Here is a 20007-nt window from a genome sequence, read left to right on the forward strand (position 1 = left end):
CACATGCGCCAACGAAGATCCAGGGTGGCCAAACCAACGCACATCAGAGACAGGTGACAGACAACATGAGGTCTACGGGCTGGGAAATTCGTATTTTACATGCTTCACACAATCCCAATGGCTAGGAACACATGCTGGCCACTAGAGAAGTCACAGCAAGTGGCTGAAGGGGCTGTCACGAAACCACCAGCAGTACCTCGGGATGACACTCCTGTAAAGTTCAACCCATGAAGGAAGCCCCCATGCCTCTGGTTCATGCCGGGCCTGCAGGAACGTTAGGAAAGGACTGAGAGAGACAGCGGAACAAACAGAGAAGGGCAGCCAAGGAGCCACACAGGCCCCAGCACTGGAGGCCAGAGGAGGCGTGCCAGGCCTGGGGCAGCGCCCTGCGGCCACGGTTCACACTGCAGCCACACTCGGGGTCCACGAGCCTGCAAGAGGACGGGAAGCATGCTCTGCTGACTTGGCCTCTCCGTGTTGAAATTAACTTTTTAGAACCTTATACACGTGTAACCCTCAGTAGTGTACAGTATCCTCTGAAATTCAGTCATGCTCCAGTCCAACAGCCATGGAAGACAGATGGAGAAGATGCAACCCAACCCTCAGACACGAGCCAAGGTCTGGCTGCGAAGTGATGTGACCAATTCACCTGTGATGGACTGCATCCCTCAGGGCAGCGGCAAGGCCGAACTCAAGGCTTCCGAGCTGCAAACAGTGCTGCGTCCCCTTGGCCGGCCCCTCAAGGACTGACTCGGGGTTATCGTGCCGCCCACCAGACTCCTCACCACGACCCCGGGATGGAGTCAACATTAAGGCCTTGGCCTCCACCTTGGAAAGCTCCCTTCTGAAAAATCCTAGTCACTCTTATTTTTAACAGCTTTATTGAGATATAATTCACATACCCTAAAATTTACCCATTTAAAGCACAGATTTTTGGAATATTTTAGCACAATCTCTGACATGTACAATCTTCAGCAACGTCAATTTCAGAATACTTTCACTGCTCCAAAAGAAACCCCATACGCCTCAGCTGTTATCCCCCGGGACTGGCACCTTGAACCCACTTCCTGTCTCTATGGATTTGCCTATTTCATAGCAATGGAACCGTACAAAGCCAGATCTTTGTGTCTGGCTTCTTTCACTCAGCATAATGTTTAAGATTCATCCACGTTGTAGCATGAATCAGTACTTCATGTCTTCTTATTGCCAATCAATATTCCACTGTATGGACGGAACACACTGTCCACCTATTGATGGACTTTTGGGCTGTTTCCCCCTTTCCCCTTTTTTTCCCCTTTTTGGGCTGTTTCCCCTTTGGACAGACTCTTGGGCTGTGAATGATACTGCCGTGAACATCTGTATACAAGTTTCTGTGTGGATGTTTTCCTAGTCACTCTTACCAATAAGAACACATAAAAGGTGAGCCAATTTCCAACTGAGAAGCTCATTTAGGCTAACCATACTGTATTACTTAAACATAGATGGATAACTGGGAGAAACAAATGACCAAAGAAACAAATGACCAAAGAGTTAAAGACATAAAGAAACAAAAGCAAAACCTGATCTAACAGAATAAACAGTAGTTAAAGACAGAGGTGTTACTTCTAGGGATGGGCCCTACAGCCATATCCACAGGTTTGCACCATGCTGTACCTGCAGCCTTATTTTAACTGTACAAAATACGATATTCACCAGCAGAGGCTGGTTAAATTACAGTCACAATGAAATATGATATTCACAGGAAATATACAGTGAAAATACAATATTCACCAGCAGTGGCTGGTTAAATTACAGCACCCCCACAGCCAGTCATGAAAAAGAATGAAATGAAAAATGTACTGATATTGGAGAAGGAAATGGCAACCCACTCCAGTATTCTTGCCTGGAGAATCCCACGGACAGAGGAGCATGGTAGGCTACAGTCCATGGGGTCGCAAAGAGTCGGATATGACTGAGTGAGCTTCACTCATGGAGTGACTTCCCAAACACATTTAGTTAAAAAGGCAAAGTTGAGAAACTTTTAAAAGAAAAGAGCAGGAGGTAATACATACACGTGTTTGCCTGCATAGCTACAAAGCGTCTAGGAGAAGATGTGGGGGTGCCTCCACCAGACCAGGCCTGGAGGGCAGGAAACGGAAGCAACAGACAGCTTAACCACGCACCCTCTGTACCTTCACACCCTGAATACACTATCAAGCTGAAAAAATGTTTAACCCTTTGGGGAGTGAAAATAAAGATAATTTAAGAGAATTAAAACATTCACACTAGGAAAGCAAGAGATGAGAGATCTTGGTACCTGGAAGTAGTTAAAAAGAGCAAACCTATAAAGGCATCTTGCCTACTGCTGTGTCAACCTCAAGAGCACCTGGGTGACCCCCACCCAAAGCCACTCATCCCCACCGATGCCAAGACACAATGGAACTGTTGCATAAAGCCCTGAGACACAAAAGTGAGAATGCCCTCAAGGATTCCCTGGGCAGAGGGGGACGGCTGAAGGCTGTGTAGGGCCTGCCTGTGTAGGGACAGAGCGGGTCCTGGGCAGCCCCAGCGGGGCCAGAGGAGCTCTGCATGTTTCAGGGGAGGAGGGAATGCAGAGCGGGGCTGGGCCTGGTGGCACTCAGCAGGGTCGCCGGAGAACAGGATGCCAGTGGGGGCACACCAGGCCATGGAGGGTGGTCTCGGGGCACCGGACTCCAAGGAGACCCGTGCAGTGGCGTGACTGGCAGACACGCCCTGAGCCTGCTCCTTGCCCTGGAGCATCCAGGGTGTCACGGCCTGTTGACCTGTGCACATACACTGCCAGCTGCACCCGATCCCGGCTGGAACAACCAAAAATGTCTCCAGAGGCAACCACCCCTGGATGAGAACCAAAACACATCCCCTGAAGATCTGCAGGAAGACAGAGGGAGGCAGCCCATCCAGGAGGCACAATCACAGCACCCACAGGACGGCGCACAGGCCCGCTTGGCAGGTGGACTGGACAGAGGAAGTATGAGCTCATTAACTACCTGGGAGGTACAGTGAGCAGGATGTGGAGGGCAGGAGACGGTGGCTGGGCGAAGACCCAGAGCACCAAGCTTCAAGGCAGGAGCCTGGAGATGACGGTCCTGGGGCACCCATGGTCAAGGCCAGAAGTGAAGCAGGAGGCAGGGAGGCCAAGAGATGAAGTGAGGCTGGCCCTGCCACCCAGACAGGGCACTGAGCAGGCTCGCTTCTTCCCCAGGGGGTCCTAGGCCTGTCTCCAGGTGTAAGCCCACCCTCGCCCTGGAAGAGGGCTGTCCATCCTGCAGCCTCCCACTCCGTCCCTGGGAAGAGCATCCGACCCCTCGCCAAAGCTTGGCCAGGTGACCTGCTCTGGCCACAGAACCTGAGTTGCCAGCTCTCCACTGAAGCTCAGTGAGACACAGTTTCTACCACTCTCTTGTCATAAGAACAGCATGTCCCAAACAAGGGCATGCCCGAATCTGCAAATGAAGACTTGAGAGAAAAGTGCCACAAGCAAATGAAACGTGAGCTAGAAATAAACCTCTATTGAGTTGTTGCTGCAATCCTTAAGTCTCTGATTTCTTCCTTCTCCAATCCATCCTATGTGTCACTGCCAGTCACACGTCCTGAACCATTTTACCAGGACTTCCCCTACGCACAGACCTGCAGTGGCTCCTATAGCCACAGAACTAAACTCTACAGTCCTTCAGCTGAGTTCAGACATCTTCACGTTATTATTTCCTCTTCTCACATAACCTTCTACCCCTCAAACTGCACATAACTCACTTTCTCGCCTTTGCTCCAAAACCTGACACACCCTCTCTGTGCTGCTGAAAAGTCCTCACCCCTGGCCCCTACGCAGCTGCTATGAGGGAGGTGCAGCTCAAAGACCACCTCTTCCTTGAAGCCTTCCCTCACACTGCAGCCCCTGCAAGCCTTTTCCCTCTGAACTTCTAGAGCAAACTTTCTGGAAATGGGCCAGAAAGTAAACAGTTCAGGCATTGTGGGCCATAAAGTCTCTGGTCCAACTAGTCAATTCCGCCAAAGAAGCCATAGATGATGTAAAAATAAACCAGTGTGGCTGTGCCGCAATAAAACTTTATTTACAAAGACAGGCAGCGGGCTGGCAGTGGCTGCAGCTTACAGACCCGCATCTGGAGCAGAGTAGGAAGGTGCAGACAGGAGCACAGCAGAAGCAGAAGTGAGCCAGGGCTGCAGGGGGGAGGTTCTTCTCCACAGGGTGGAACTGTGTGGCTGCAGGATGGCAGGGAGGGTCGGAAGCGACCCCAGGAGCAGGCCAGAGCTGCCAGATAACATCAAGGGCAGGCCCAGGGGCTGGCAGAAGGCACAGAGGGGCAGGTGCAGGAGGCAGGAGGCAGAGCCAACAGCTGAAGGTGCAGACTTCACCAGAGGAGCAAGAAGTATCAGAAGAGGGCTGGGGGCAGACCCGTCCAGTTCAGCTCTGGCAGGCCTAGGGCTCTGCACCCCCAGGCTGTGCTTCTCAGACAGGACACCCACAGAGCTAACTTTAAGAGGGAACGTATAAGACCCACAACAAATGGCCACAGGGATCAGTGAACAAGCACAGCAAAGGCACTTACTACTAAAACGAGGCATTTCACTGAGAACATAGTATACGGATATTTTTCTCAAAAGCACCAAAGAACCAGGGAGAAGCTTCATAAGACACCGTGTTCACTGTTACCACTGCTGGAGGGCAGCCCATTCAGCACACACACGGGAGAGAAGGCAGGATGGACGTTTCTAAATCTATCTTTAGATATTTTAAAATTTGCTCACAGAAGCTGTTTCATTACCATTTGTTCTGAAAATCAAATGTTCTCAACCTTAAACTCCACAAACGCCAGAAGACTCTACTTAAAGTGGGGGTTTCCCCTCGTCTCAGTGTGGCAGAGACAAAGGGGACGAGACGGAGTGATCAGGGTGGGTCTAGGATCTGGGAAGGAGGACCATCTCCTTGGGAAACATGACACATTTTTCCACTTTGTTCTGAAGCAAGTTAAGTTACCCCTGCCAACACTGAGCAAGACAGAACATCACTGCACTGGTAGTGCCAAGTCTTTGCTTTCTGGTGCCTATGCCCTCACTGTTACTTAGAGTTGGTTAATAAAGTATCTTTTCTGTCACAAGTGTTAACACTGGAAAGTATAACAATGGCTCTGGTAGTTTAACTCAAGAAGAGAACTACCCAAGAACTGCTCGGCATCTCATTTCTGTTAGCAACAATCCTACCTACCTCCTAGGGCAATAAGTACTGCAGGATTCTAGATCAGAAGCTTTTCTCTTCTAAAAAGATTTTTTTAACAGTTCTATATGATAATCTAAGCATGTGGGATTTGTTCCTTGCTTACCTTTATGAAGACCTGCTTCTCCAAATATGCTTCTCCCCAGCTTGTGTAAGAAAAAAAAGCCACAGACCTCGAGTTCGTGTTAAACTAAGACAAAACAGCTGACCCAGCAGGTGCGTCCTGAAAACCAGATCTTGGCAGCCATAATAAATAGCTCCTGACTTTTCTCAAGAGGGACACAGTGCCAGGCACGATGAATTCACGGAGTCCCACAACCACCCATTTTGCAGATGAGTAAGCAGAGGCAGAGTACAAAGCCAGGAAACAGAAGAGTTGCCACTCAAAGGCAGGCAGTCTGGCTCCAGAACCCGCCCTCTTCTCCCCTCTGTTCTCCAGCCTCTGGGCAAGACAGCTGACTAGACAAAGTGTGGGCAGGGAGACCCAGGCCCTGCTCATTCCCCAGCCAGGGCTCAGGTCACAGAGTCCACGCCAAACTGCTTTACGGAACGAGTCTCCTTGCTTTACAGTCACAGCTATCAAATCTCCTTCCCCTCCCCCAGCGAGGAGAAACACACCTTGCTCACTGTGAAAGGGGAGCCGCTGACCGGGAACCACCTGCTGTTTACAGAGGCACCCAGGATGTACAGGGTTCAATTCCCCTCGCTGGCCTCAAAGACAAATCTCCTATTGTCTGCAGTAGGGGAGGAAAACGAAGCCTTGCAACTGTAGGTTTCTGCAAAGGTCACAGGAGGTTTGCTTAAACCCTACGACACCGAAGCGGGTGGAGGGGCGCCGCATTTCAGCTGCTGAAGGCTGCGCAGCGCCCACAGCAGCTGCTGGTGGGAGCAGCATGTAACACACCCACAGTTGCCACGGCCTCGCAGCCAGCTGCACGTTTTAAAATAAAAGACGTCCTGACCCCCAAGATGCGCGGAGCCTGCCTCGATCTGGGCCCTCGCACTGAACACCGCCTCCACCCACACCAATCCCGCAACCCGCGGGCAATTGAGCAAATTCCAGTTCCGGGAGGGCGACCCGGCGGGTAAGGCGGGGACGCCCCTGCCCGCTCCGCTCCAGAGGCCCGATCGGCGGGGCCGGCGGCCACGGCCGGCACCCGGCCACGCGCGTCCTGACTCCCTGGCTCCGCAGCGCCCCGAAACCGCGCCGACGCCCCGCGCTAAGTCTCCGCACTCCACTCACGCCCACCCTCGGCCGGGCACGCTCACAGCTCCGAGCCGGGGACCCTCACCCGCCCGCACCCCCAGGCCTGACCCCACACCCACTCGCACCGTGGCCCCGGGCCCCGCCCGGCCCCGGACCCCGCCGGCTGCAGCCCGCCCACCCCTGGGGCGGCGCGGACTAGAATCCCCAAGGGCCGGGCTGGGGGCCTCCGAGAGGCGGGGCGGGGGCCGCAGCGCCGGCCTCTCCGCCATCTTCCCGGCCCGCGCCGCCCACCGCCCGCGCTCTCACCCGCAGGCTGCGCGCGGGCCGCGCCGCCATAACCCCTCATCCCGGCTCGCCCGCCGCGCGGGAGCCGCTCGCAGCGCTGCCGCCGCCGCCGCCGCCCGCTCGGCGCGCGCCTCCTCCGCCGCCGCCGCGGGACCCGTCCACCGCCCCGTCCGCCGCGGCCGCGCGTCCTCCCGTCACCAGCGCAACCCCCCGCCTCCGGCCCCGCCCCCGCGCCGCGCGGCCCTGCCCGCCAGGGGGCGCCGCCGTGGGGCTCTGGCGCGTGCGCCGCGCGCGGCACCTCGGGAGCCGGGGTCCGGCGGGGGCGCGCACGGCCTGCCGGGAGGTGGGCGTACACTCGCGCTGCCCCCGCCCCCAAGGCGGGGGGTGCGGCCCCGGTGAGGTTCGCTGGGGTCCGGAGCTGTGGCGGGCGGACGAGGGTGTCCCAGGTGCGGGTACCCCAGGGTGCGGCGGGCGCAGAGGGACGGCCGCTGGCCAAGTGACGCCGAAGCGCCCCCTCCGCCCCGCCGTCTGCACCGCCGCCGATCTTGCCTGTGGGGTCGCCCATGAGATTCTTCCGATACCATTCTGTACGGTGCAGTTGACATTTCTTACGTGTCAGTGTGGATTTGGTCTAATTTTACCTTCCCAGGAAAGATTTCACTTTCCCTCGATTCTGAAAAGTTACCGACCATTGTCTCTAAAATATCGGCTCTTCCATCCTATGGGACCTCCCTATGTGTCCGTCAGATAAACTGGATGGCCTGTGTCCTCCATGTCCCTAAGATTTTCTCTGTTTGCTCTGTCATCTTAACCTCGTAATTGCTCAGTTCGGTTTCACCATTATTCTCTTTAGCGTTTTCTAACCTGCGTTTAGCCTGTTCTTCAGGCTTTTAAAAAATGGTTATTACATAGACAATATTAATTTCCAGAAGTTGTAGTATTTAACTTCCATGTTGGTACGGATAGAATCTAACCAGCCTGAAACTCTCACAGCAAAACACAGAAGCCCACATCACTCTGTGGTCACAGTCTGGATCCCTCAACACCAGGGAACTACAAAGGCTGAAAGCTCAAGCTCAAGAGCTCTCAGTTTAGTCCCACCTCCCGCCTACAGTTCACTCCCTCAGTGCTCTGCTGCAGTAGTTCTCTGCCTCCTGGCTCCCTGATCCCTGACTGTGTCACCACTCTGGCTTCCCTTTTGGCCCATCCTCATACTGAACTCCCGTGGACAGGACAGTGGTCTCTACTCCCTTGTCTCTAGCTCCCCTCCATCGTGTACACCTGAGAAAGCCCAGTCTGGATGAACCCCACCGTTCTCCATGACAAGTACTGCAGAAACCACATAACTAAGCTGGCTAGCTTCACTTTAAACTCAGATGGAGCACTATACCTCCTTGGCAATCCTGTGATTTTCCTACAGAGGGTAAGTCTCCCACCCTCCAAAGTGAACATAGGTATTTCTTAGGCCTCTCTAGTAGAGCCTCCCTGCTGGCTCAGATGGTAAAGAATTCACCTGCAATGCAGGAGACTCAGGTTCCATCCCTAGGTCAGGAAAATCCCCTGAAGAAGGAAATGGCAACACACTCCAGCATTCTTGCCTGGAGAATTCCATGGATAGTGGAGCCTGGTGGGCTATGGCCCGTGTGGTCATAAAGAGCTGGATACGACTGAGGAACTAAGCACAGTTGAGCCTCCCAGATACGAAAAAACCCTTTTCTTAGCACCAAACCCAAAGCCCTGCCCATATCCATCCCTGCCCTTCACCTTCCCTCCTGAAAATGGGCAGGCAGTGTTTCCCTGCTCCCAGACAAGGCAGGCCCTCCTCTGATGAACTGGAATCTACTCCCTCTTCCATTCTCAAAGATTTTATTCAGCTGTCTCCTCTCCTGCATCATCTGTTTGTCTCTCTGTGTTTTATTAATATTATTTGGATGTGTATACAAAGACACTCTGATATTTCTCATTATAAACACAGAACCCATACCTTCCCTGGTGGTCCAGTGACTAAGACTGCACTACCAAAGCAGAGGGCCCAGGTTTGATCCCTGGCTGGGGAACTAGACCCCTCATGCTGCAACCAAGATATCCCATTCCATGAGTAAGAGGTCACAAGCTAAAAGCAAAGATTCCACATATGGCAATAAAAATAAAAGATTCTGCATGTTGCAACTAAGACCGGGCACAGCCAAATAAATAAAAATAAATATTTAAAAACAAAACACCTCTTTTGACTTCATTTCTTCCTGCCAGGTCCTCGGGTCCCCAGATGACCATTCTTCACAAAGACTTGCCTGCACCTCATCATCATATTGCGGCTTCCCTGGTGGCTCAGATGGTAAAGAATCTGCCTGCAATGTGGGAGACCCAGGTTTGATCCCTGGGTTGGGAAGATCTCTTGGAGAAGGGCATGGCAACCCGCTCCAGTATTCTTGCCTAGAATTCCATGGACAAAGGAGCCTGGTGGACTACAGTCCATGGAATTGCAAAGAGTCTGACACGACTGAGCAACTAACACTTTCACTTTCATCACCATATTATTTTGTTTTATTGAAGTATAGTTAATTTACAGTGTTGGAGAAGGAAATGGCAACCCACTCCAGTATTCTTGCCTGGAGAATCCCATAGACAGAGGAGCCTGGCAGGCTACAGTCCATGGGGTCGAAAGAGTTGGATACGACTTACTGTACTGTCTCACCCCAGAGATCCTGCCACATATACCACAAAAACCAAACATCCCCCAGTGACCTTGGCCCCACTGTTCCAATCACTCCCTGGTGGGAATTCAGGCACATGTCCACAGAGGTCACAGACAACATACATACGGTTCTGTTATGTCCCATATATTACCCTTTCATGTCCCAAGGAAGACATTTTCTCTTAGGGATTTTCATTTAGTGTATCTTTAAAAAATCTTGTGTTAAACTTGCCTCCATCTTTTTCTTGGGTAAGGACAACCCAGAAATGGCCCTTTTGTGTCTGTGATGTTGCCATTCACAGCTTTTCTTGATAGGCCTAGTACAATCTTGAGAACAGGGTTGCTGTATGCTGAATGTCAGACGGTAGCTCTTAGCTTTGCCTATCTTGGGTAGTTATGCTGTGCATTTTTTATTGGTGTACCATGTTTGATTTGTCCCTAATACCTTTGAAGTTTTTCTGAGAAATGAAATATTGCAACATGAACTTATTAAAATATATTTTAAGCCTTAAAAAAAATTACAATGTTATGTTAGTTTCAATTGTATAGCAAAATGATTCCGTTATACGAATTTTTGCAGATTTTTTTCATTATAGGTTATTACAAGATACTGAGTATAGTTCCTTATGCTATACAGTAGGTCGTTGTTGTTTACCTATTTTATATATAATAGTTTACCTATGTTATATATAGTAGAATCGGTTAATCCCACACTATTAATTTGGGATGAATGGATAAAGAAGATGTGATATATACACACACACACACACACAATATGGAATATTGGTGCTGTGCTAAGTCATGTCTGACTCTGTGTGACCCTATGGACTATAGCCCACCAGGCTCCTTGGTCCATGGGATTCTCCAGGCAAGAATACTGGAGTGGCTTGCCATTTCCTTCTCCAGGGGATCTTCCTGACGCAGGGATTGAACCCAGGTCTCCTGCATTGCAGGCAGATGCTTTAACCTCTGAGCTAAAAAAAGAAAAGCTGCTAACTAATGTTGGGGGTTTGGGGGTAGGCGGGTGTGCTCAGCCAACGCAACAATAAAAGAAAAGAGCCTAAAGATTAGAAGAGAATAACCTGAAGTATCAAAAATTGAAGATAATATCAAATTCTACACAGAAAATATACAGACAACAAAGTATCAGAATCAGTAAGTTCAATAAGATCTGCTCACAAAACCCGACATGGTTCTCTACAGTTGAGAAACCACCAACTGGAAAATATGATGGAAAGTGAAATGCCCTTCACTTCACCAACAGAAGCTATAAACCATGTGGAAATTAAGCAAATTAAAAAAATATAAAAATCTTACAGATGACACTTAGATACTATATCAAAGTACCTTAAGAGAAAGCCTAAATAAATGGAGAAACATACCATGTTCATGGACCAGATGGCATAAAACTGTAAAGATGTCAATCCTCACTAAAGTGGTCTAAAAACACAAAATATTAAAAATCTAAATTCTAGTAAGATTTTTTTGAGTACTATGAAAAACATATTTTAAAAATACACGTGGAAGAATAAAGGTCTACAAATAGCTAGTTCAGGTTTTTATTTTTTTAATTTATTTAGTTGCAGCAGGTGGAATCTAGTTCCCTGACCAGGGATCGAACCCAGGCCCTCTGCATTGGGACCGAACAGTCTTAGCAACTGGACAACTAGGGAAGTTCCTGCTAGTTCAGCTTTGAAGGAGGACATTCAGCAGGCAGGTACTCTACCAGATGTTAGGAGCTACTCCAAAATAGTGGTACTTGATAGGGGACACAAAGAGGCAGATGGGACAGAAAAAAAGAATCAGAATCTCACTAATGTATAAAAACTAATGGGGAAAGATTGATTATTTAATATATTATTTTTAAAAATATATTCTTTCTTGAGGAACTATATGAAGAAAGAGGAAGCTGGACCCACATCCAATATGTATAAAATTGGATTCCCAACAGATTATCTACATAAATATGAAAAGTAAAAGAAAGTAAAACCAAAATACTAATAGAAAAAAAAATATAGAGAGGTGAATCTTTATGACCTTGGAGACGGTAAGTTCAGTTCAATTCAGTTCAGTTGCTCAGTCGTGTCCAACTCTTTGAGACCCCACGGACTGTAGCACACCAGGCCTCCCTGTCTGTCACCAACTCCCGGAGTTTACTCAAACTCATGTCCATTGAGTTGGTGATGCCATCCAACCATCTCATCCTTTGTTGTCCCCTTCTCCTCCTGCCTTCAATCTTTCTCAGCATCAGGGTATTTTCCAATGAGTCAGTTCTTCACATCAGGTGGCCAAAGTATTGGAATTTCAGCTTCAGCATCAGTCCTTCCAATGAATATTCAGGACTGATTTCCTTTACACTTGTCTGGTTGGATCTCCTTGCAGTCCAAGGGACTCTCAAGAGTCTTCTCCAACACCACAGTTCAAAAGCATCAATTCTTCGGTGCTCAGCCTTCTTTATGGTCCGATTCTCACATCAATACATGACTACTGGAAAACCATAGCTTTGACTAGACAGACCTTTGTTGGCAAAGTAATGTCTCTGCTTTTTAATATGCTGTCTAAGTTGGTCATAGATTTTTTCCCAAGGAGCAAGTGTCTCTTAATTTCAGAGCTGCAGTCACCATCTGCAGTGATTTTGGAATCCAAGAAAATAAAGTCTGTCACTATTTCCATTGTTTCCCCATCTATTTGCCATGAAGTGATGGGATCAGATGCCATAATCTTAGTTATCTGAATGTTGAGGTTTAAGCCAGTTTTTTCACTCTCCTCCTTCACCTTCATCAAGAGACTCTTTAGTTGCTCTTTGCTTTCTGCCATAAGGGTGGTGTCATCTGGGTATCTGAGGTTATCGATATTTCTCCCAGCAATCTTGATTCCAGCTTGTGATTCATCTAGCCTGGCATTTTGCATGATGTACTCTGCATATAAGCTAAATAAGCAGGGTGACAATATACAGCCTTGACGTACTCCTTTCCCAATTTTGAACCAGTCCGCTGTCCCATGTCTGGTTCTAACGGCTGCTTCTTGACCTGCATACAGATTTCTCAGGAGGCAGGTAAGGTGGTCTGGTACTCCCATCTCTTTAAGAATGTTCCACAGTTTGTTGTGATCCACACAGTCAAAGGTTTTCGCATAGTCAATGAAGCAGAAGTAAATGTTTTTCTGGAATTCTCTTGTTTTTTCTATGATCCAACAGATGTTGGCAGTTTGATCTCTGCTTCCTTTCTAAATCCAGCTTGAACATCTGGAAGTTCTCGGTTCACGTACTGTTGAAGCCTCGCTTGGAGAATTTTGAGCATTACTTTGCTAGCGTGCGAGATGAATGCAATGATGCAGTAGTTTGAGCGTTCTTTGGCTTTGCCTTTCTTTGGGATTGGAATGAAAACTGATCTTTTCCAGTCCTGTGGCCACTGCTGAGTTTTCCAAATTTGCTGGCATATTTAGTGTAGTACTTTCACAGCATCATCTTTTAGGATTTAATATAGCTCAGCCAGAATTCCATCATCTCCACTAGCTTTGTTCCTACTGATGCTTCCTAAGGCGCACTTGACTTCGCATGCGAGGATGTCTGGCTCTAGGTGAGTGATCACTCCATTATGGTTATCGGTGTCATTAAAACATTTTTTGTATAGTTATTTTGTGTATCCTTGCCACCTCTTCTTAATATCTGCTTCTGTTAGGTCCATATCATTTCTGTCCTTCATTGTGCCCATCTTTGCATGAAATGTTCCCTTGGTATCTCTAATTTTCTTGAATATTGCATCACACAAAACGCTCCTCTGCATACTAGGCTTGGCTTAATTGTTCCTTTTCTGTAGGCACTGTCATCATTCTGTCTTCCAGGTGGAGACGCTGAGCACAGAATTGAGAAGCTTGGCCCAAGTCACCCTGCAGTCCTCTGACAGGGCCAGGGGCTCAGCTCCATTGGTTCTAGGAAGTTTAGAGGTGACTGGTGGCACCCACACCCACTCTTATTCCTCCCCTGCAGAAGGCTGGCTGCTGAGATGTTAAACAGCCTTCAGAAATCCTTTGATTTTGTGTCTGGAAAATAAGACAGCCTGACTTAAAAAAAATTTTTTTTAACAGCATTATTGAGATACAATTTATTTATTTGTTTCTCCTGACTCCATGGAATTTATTTCATAAGTATGGGAACAGAAGCAGGTATTATGGTATTTGTATAGCTATCTTCTGCAAATCCATATTTCTTGCTTTTGAATCATATAGATTTTTCTTTTTTTTTGGCTGCACTGGGTCTTCATTGCTGCACATGGGCTTTCTTTAGTTGCAATGAGTGGTAGCTTCTTGTTGCAGTGGCTTCTCTTTTTTCAGATTGTGGGTTCCAGAGCACAGGCTCTGTAGTTGTGGTACACCGGCTTAGTTGCTCCGAGGCATGTGGCATCTTCTCTGACTAGGGATTTAACTCATGTTCCCTGCATTGACAGAGAGATTCCTTTTTATTTTGAAATAATTTAAAATTTACAGGTAAGTTGCAATAATGCAGAGAACTCCCAGATAACCTTCATTCAGGTTAATCAATTTTTAACTCTTTCCACATTTATATTTCTTGTTTTATCCTGAACCATCTGGAAGTAGGTTGGATATATGGCTTGAAAATAAGTTTTTAAAAAGTTCCCTTCCTTCATTTGATCATTCATTGCATTTCTTCCTTTTTTTATTTTTTTTTGAGGGGGTGCATTTTCATTTTTAGTTTTGAAAGATATGATTTTTTTTAAGTTTTCGGTATCTCCAAATGCTTGTTTGTGAATGCTTACTTCAGTTTGCAGTATTAGTAGTTTCTTCTGCTCCCTTTGAACTCTAGTTACCTTGGCCTGCCTGCACTCCCAGCTCCATCTCCTTTGTTCATGGAGATGCCCAGCATCTCTGTGCAAGGAAATGGAATGTTTTCTCATTCATCTTTACACAGAAGATAAGAGCCCTCTGGAGTTCCAGCGCTGGAGGAGACTCAGTTGCCACCACTATTCTGGAGTCACTCGGGCCTAATCTGTCGTTTCCATGTTGGCCAAGGCCCCAGAGCTGCCACAGCATCATTTCCAAGTTTGAAGCTTTGGTTTCTATTTCTCTCCTCTTTTTCAGCCCTGGGGGGTGCTCCCTCTCTCCTTGGTGCTTAACTGTGAATTTTCCTACTGACATTCTTGTCCCAGTAAACCTGGCATCATTCATTTCAATTTTCAAAACTAGGACCAAAAAAAAAAAATTAGGACCACTTGAAAGTTCCTGCCTTGCTAGCTCCTCAGGTACCCTCCTTGGCTGAACTCTATATCCCTTTGAGATAAAAAATAAATAAATAAACTTTCATTTTACAAATGCAAACACTAGGGCTCCAACCAAGACCATAACTCCCATCTGCAGACTCTACCTGTGGTTTGGTAGGGAAGGTGAGCCAGACCATGGTGGAGAATAAGGCTTGAACATGCCCCATTCAGGACTACCCAGGTGGCGCTAGTGGTGAAGTGAAAGTGAGAGAAAGTGAAGTTGCTCAGTCGTGTCCAACTCTCTGCGACCCCATGGACTGTAGCCTACCAGGCTCCTCCGTCCATCCATGGGATTTTCCTGGCAAGAGTACTGGAGTGGGTTGCCATTTCCTTCTCCATGTGGTAAAGTACCACCTGTCAGTGCAGAAGATGCAGGAGACGCGGGTTCGATCCCTGACTCAGGAAGATCCTCTGGAAAAGGGCAGCTTTTTGGTTGTGTCCTCAGAGTTGACAGGGCTAGTCACCACTCTGTCTCTTCTTAAAGGGTTGTCAACTACAAATTGGACTTTTCATCTACCTCTTCAAGGATTAAATCATGTGCTACTGGAGCTGCTGATTTTCAACACCCTCTGAAAAGAGCTGAGAGTGGAGAGCAGAAATGACGCTCTCTGTGCTCTGGGAAAAACTGGCAGAACAAGTCTTCAAGTAGATATTTTCAGAAGATGATTTCATGAGCCCAATTCTTGTATCTCCTCATATCTAGGAAAGCACTAAAATCCTTCATGGTTCACAAGTCACTACTGCTCCTTGTGACTAGCAGAAACCTTCTGCAACAAATATGTGCTTTGTCACATATACTCCCCCTTCACCAAAATCACAAATATATTGACCTTCTCCTTTCCTCTTTGGAGCAATTTCTCAGAGCTATCTGAGATGCTCTCTCCCAGGCTGTACTCCTCATTTTGCCCCCAATAAAATTTAACTCACAACTCTCACATTGTGTAATTTTTTTTTTTTTTTAAGTCTGCAGGACACTAATCCCATCCTAACCTAAATACTTCCCCAAAGGTCCAATTTCCAAATAGGGTCACACTGGGATTAGGGTTTCTACATAAGAGTTGAGGGGTGGGGCACATTCAACACGTGATTTGTCTGACTGTATCCACACTGATGGTGTGAAATGGCAACTTTGTGGCTTCCACTTGCATTTCCTTAATGGCCAGCAAAGCCCAACATCTCTTCAGGTGCTCATCAGCATTTTATATTGTTCTTCTTTGAGATAATCTATTCAACCCCCTTGCTCATTTTGTGGACTTGTCTGCCTTGTTTTTCACTGACTTTGCGGGGCGAGGGGAGCCGGGACTTGCAGAGTCCTGAACCTGAACCACGGCAGTGAAAGCGCCGAGGTCCTAACCACCTGAACGTCAAGGAACGTCCCTCATTGACTTCTAAAATATCACTCCACGGAGATAAATGCACACCCCGTCAATTTACCCATTCAAAGTGAACAACTGAGAGGCGAAACTCGCTCACATTTTTGTGCAGGCGAGCCTCGCGGCCCAGAGTCTGCACTCAGCCCCTCCAGCGCCCCCACACCCCAGAGCCGACCGCGTCTCTTCGGTCCACAGCCGCCGCGGAAACCGCAGAGCTGGCCGCGGAATCCGCAGAGGTGGCCGCGGAAACCGCAGAGGTGGCCGCGGAATCCGCAGAGGTGGCCGCGGAATCCGCAGAGGTTTCCGCGGACGCGGCGCCTGGGCCTCGCCCCTCCGACCGCGGAGCACCGAGAGCAGTCCTCCAGCAGCCCTAGAGTGGCCCGTGGAGAGGGGTAGGGCGTGGCGAGCGTCGCCTCTCAGTCGGTTCTGGGAACCAGGCCCTGCTTCCGGCTATTTGCTGTGCTACTCCGGGCTCAGGACCAGGCGTAAGGTGCGGAGGAGGCGCGGGGAGCGGGCTGCTGGGTGGGAGAGGTCTGCCTTGCCCGCGGAACGGCGAGCGCCCGGGAGTCAGGAAGCCGATATGGCAGTTCGGGGCGGGGCCGAAGGTCGCTGACCGCTGGTGGGGCGGCGGCTCCGGCGAAGCTTGGAGGCCGCCTCGGGCACTCCTTTCTCCGAGCCTGGAGGCAGCGCACCGGCCTCCTGGGAGCGGAGCCCGAGCGGCCGGCAGCGGGGCAGTGGACGGTTGTCCCGGCACAGGCCAGACCCTGAAGGAAAACCCGGAGTTCCGGCAGTGGCTGGTCGCTGACGACTAGCGTGAGGGGCGCTCGGCCTTCCCGGAGAGCGGGGTGCGAGGAAGACTGGAGAGCCCCCCTTTCCTCGCGGGCCGCCTTGCTGAGGACGGCTCTGCTCGGCATTCGGCGCGGCTGCGGTGCGCGGGGTGCTTCTGCAGGACCAGGGGTGGGGCGTCGTGCCGGCCTTCAGGTAACCTCTCAGCCCTTTTCTCTAGATACTGCCCCCACCTCTGCTGCCGCGTGCGCCTTAGCCCCTCCTGCCTGAGAGGCGCCATCTGGTCCCGAAAACAGCAGGGATTTCTGAGTGTACGAGCCTGGGTTCTGATCTTCGGCTTGAGTGATTGTTTGCGCCTGATTTCCGTGTTGATGGTAGAGCCGTGCGAGGCCCGGAGGCAGAGTAGATAAATGGCCTCAGAGTCTGCAGTGGCAGTGGCTGTTGTGTCCTTGTGTTCTCTGGACCTCGCTTCTCTTTCATTCTTTAACTCGATGTTTATTTGAAGAACTCATGTGTGCTCTCCTTTTCCTGCTTCTCTTCCTTTTCTCCTCCTCACCTCATCTCCATTTTCAGCTGCTTTCTGCCTCCCCTTTTGCAGGGACTAGAGAGGGCTTTCTGCCACGTGATTCCAGGGCACCTCCTGTCACACTGGCTGTCATCAGTGGTTCATACCATCAGCATCTGGGAGTGGAGACCCTGTCAGTCCTCATTCACTGGCCCAAAGGGTGTGGGGGTCACTGGGCTTCTCTCGCACCTCTTCCAGGCCGGCTGGGCTGAGACCTACTAGGCTGCCTGTCAAAGAGCAGGAAGCATCGATGTCTGCTGTGGGTCCTGCCGCTGCACACCTGCATCGCCCTGGTGACAGTCACAGTGACTGCGTGAGTTTCCTGGGGGCCCAGTTGCCCCCTGAGGTGGCAGCAATGCCCCAGCTTCTGGGGGACTTGGACAGGGCCACGTTCAGAAAATTGCTGAAGCTGGTGGTCAGCAGTCTGCAGGGAGAAGACTGCCGGGAGGCTGTGCAGCACCTCAGGGCTGGCGCCAACCTGCCTGAGGAGCAGCTGGGTGCCCTGATAGCTGGCACACACACCCTGCTCCAGCAGGCTCTCCGGCTGCCCCCGGCCAGCCTGAAGCCCGACACCTTCAAGAACCAGCTCCAGGAGCTTTGCATCCCCCAAGACCTGGTTGTGGACTTGGCCAGCGTGGTGTTTGGTAGCCAGCGGCCTCTCCTTGACTCTGTGGCCAGGCAGCAGGGGGCATGGCTGCCCCACATCGCCGACTTTCGGTGGAGGGTGGACGTGGCCATCTCCACCAGCGCCCTGGCCCGCTCCCTGCAGCCAAGCGTCCTGATGCACCTGAAGCTCTCGGATGGGTCTGCCCTCCGCTTTGAGGTTCCCACGGCCAAATTCCAGGAGCTGCGGTTTGCTGTGGCCCTGGTCCTGAAGGAGATGGCCGACCTGGAGAAGAGGTGCGAGCGCAAGCTGCAGGACTGAGCCTCGCCAGTGCCTCCAGTCGCCCAGGCGGCTGTCTCAGATGGGCTCTCCGGAGCGAAGCCTGCCCTTCTGAGAAGGCACTCCAGTGAGGGAGTGTAACCATGTCTTTCTCTAAGTGAAGTAGACAGCTGTGTCTTTCCCTGTTTTTGGAAGTAAAGCAACTGTAAAAAAAAAATACGTCCTCCTGGGTAGGCATCAAACTGCATGCGCCCTCTCCACAGTGGTCGGTCGGTTTTGCTGCCAGGTAAGGGCACCCACTGCGCTGGTGGGCCCACGTGTAGTCTGAGGTTCAGGCCAAGGCCTTTGTGAGGACACAGGCTGTTCAGCCTGTCCTGTGCAGCATCCGAGCTGTTGCTCCTTTGCTCTTGGGAACCCTGTATTTCAGGGTGCACATTTCATTCCCCATCTTAAATCCCTGACCTTAAAGTGCATTCTAGTGGAGGGGGTGTGGGGAGGAATGTGTAATAAAAACAAGCAGTGTAGCCCTGGAGAGGGTAGGTGCTGCAGGAGGTGCAGCAGCCTCCGGCCATGGGAGGCAGGGCGGTGGGAGAGCTGGGCTGCACTTTAAATCAGGTCTTGGGGCGGCTCTCCTGAGGACGTGGTTCTTTAGCCAAGAGGAAGCAGGAACACTGCTCAGAGGGAAAGCCTGGGGGCGCGGGGCTGCGGCCAAGTGGGAGGAGATGAGTGGAGGCATAGGGGCAGGCCGAGGGCCTCTCTGGGAACTCGGCTCAACTCTGAGTGAAATGCGTGTGATGAGATAGTCGTGTTAGAGGATCACACCGGATACTGTGTTGACTGCAAAGGGCAGGCTGCAGGATGGGGGTGAGGAGTCTGGAGTTGGTGGTGGAGGCGGAGAGGGGAGCGGGGTGTCTTGCGGCTGGGTGGCTCAGGCAGCTCAGACCTCCATAGACTAAGTGGCTTGAACAACAGAAATGACTTGCTCGCAGTTCTGGAGGCTGGGGTCAGCGTGTCAGCATGGTCAGGTCCTGGTGAGGCCTCTCCCCCGACCTTTGGACTTCCCTCTGTGCATGTGTATGCATGTGTGTGTGAATATGTGACAGAGTGTGTGAGCGTGTGTGTGTGAGAGAGAGAGAGAGCACTGTCCTCCTCTTAAGAGGGCACCAGTCCTGTGGGATCAGGGCCCTGTGTTTATGACCTCATCCAACCTTAATCACCTCCCTGAAGGCCGCATTTTTAAATGCAGGCTCAGAAGGGGTTTGGGCTTCAACAATTGAGTGGGAGAGTGGTGGGGAGGGGGGAGCAGGGGCCTCTCCTGGGTGCCTTTAGGGCAGCAGTGTGCAGAGCCCTTGACCAGCCCTGTCCCCTTCGGCATAACTGCACCCCAGGTAGGGGGCCTGGCAGTGTCCCCGCCTCTGTGGTTTGCTCTACCAGGAAACCAAGTCACAGCCTGGTAGGATTAATGGGCCCAAGCATCAGGCAGGAGCTTCCTCTGAAAAATAGTGATTGGGTTTGGGTGCCCACCTAGCATCCTGCCATGTCTGTTGGAAGCCCCTAGCCTTCCCTAGCACCCCTTTCCTGTCCCCACTCTGTGCCAGAACCCATCAAGGGCAGCAGTGTTTCCTCTGTGCTGTTTCCAGAATGCTCCCATGATCTTGATTAATTAGGCCTTTCCCTGAGCGAGGG

General features: G+C 50.5%; 2 protein-coding genes across 7 annotated transcripts in view; one reads left to right on the forward strand and one right to left on the reverse strand.

The window, feature by feature from the left end:
• Window positions 1-6955, reverse strand: part of ARHGAP39 (Rho GTPase activating protein 39) — a 58420-nt gene extending 51465 nt beyond the window's left edge. Inside the window, exon 1 of one of the 3 annotated variants that reach the window (XM_086337971.1) lies at window positions 6765-6955. In XM_086337971.1, coding sequence (XP_086194097.1) covers window positions 6765-6794 — 30 coding nt within the window. In that variant the 5' untranslated portion in view covers window positions 6795-6955. Of the gene's footprint in view, window positions 1-5357; window positions 5483-5869; window positions 5971-6764 lie in introns of those variants that run through there. The other 2 variants (XM_086337976.1, XM_086337975.1) reach the window with 2 other exon arrangements.
• An 8905-nt stretch (window positions 6956-15860) lies between these two features.
• On the forward strand, window positions 15861-18538 carry COMMD5 (COMM domain containing 5). 4 transcript variants are annotated; one of them, XM_086338090.1, is made up of 3 exons: window positions 16469-16577; window positions 16844-17068; window positions 17472-18538. In XM_086338090.1, exon 3 carries the CDS (start codon window positions 17689-17691, stop codon window positions 18361-18363), a length of 675 nt encoding a protein of 224 aa, XP_086194216.1. In that variant the 5' UTR covers window positions 16469-16577; window positions 16844-17068; window positions 17472-17688; the 3' UTR covers window positions 18364-18538. The 4 variants fall into 4 exon arrangements, with proteins under 4 accessions (XP_086194215.1, XP_086194217.1, XP_086194216.1 ...); XM_086338092.1 differs by having other exon boundaries at window positions 17637-18538; XM_086338089.1 differs by lacking the exon at window positions 16844-17068 and having other exon boundaries at window positions 15861-16577; window positions 17637-18538.
• Window positions 18539-20007: the final 1469 nt, after the last annotated feature.

This window comes from Bos grunniens, chromosome 14, assembly GCF_055505025.1.
Source record: "Bos grunniens cultivar Pamir isolate PY7600 chromosome 14, Bosgru_T2T1.0, whole genome shotgun sequence".
In the NCBI taxonomy this organism is placed as follows: Eukaryota; Metazoa; Chordata; class Mammalia; order Artiodactyla; family Bovidae; genus Bos; species Bos grunniens.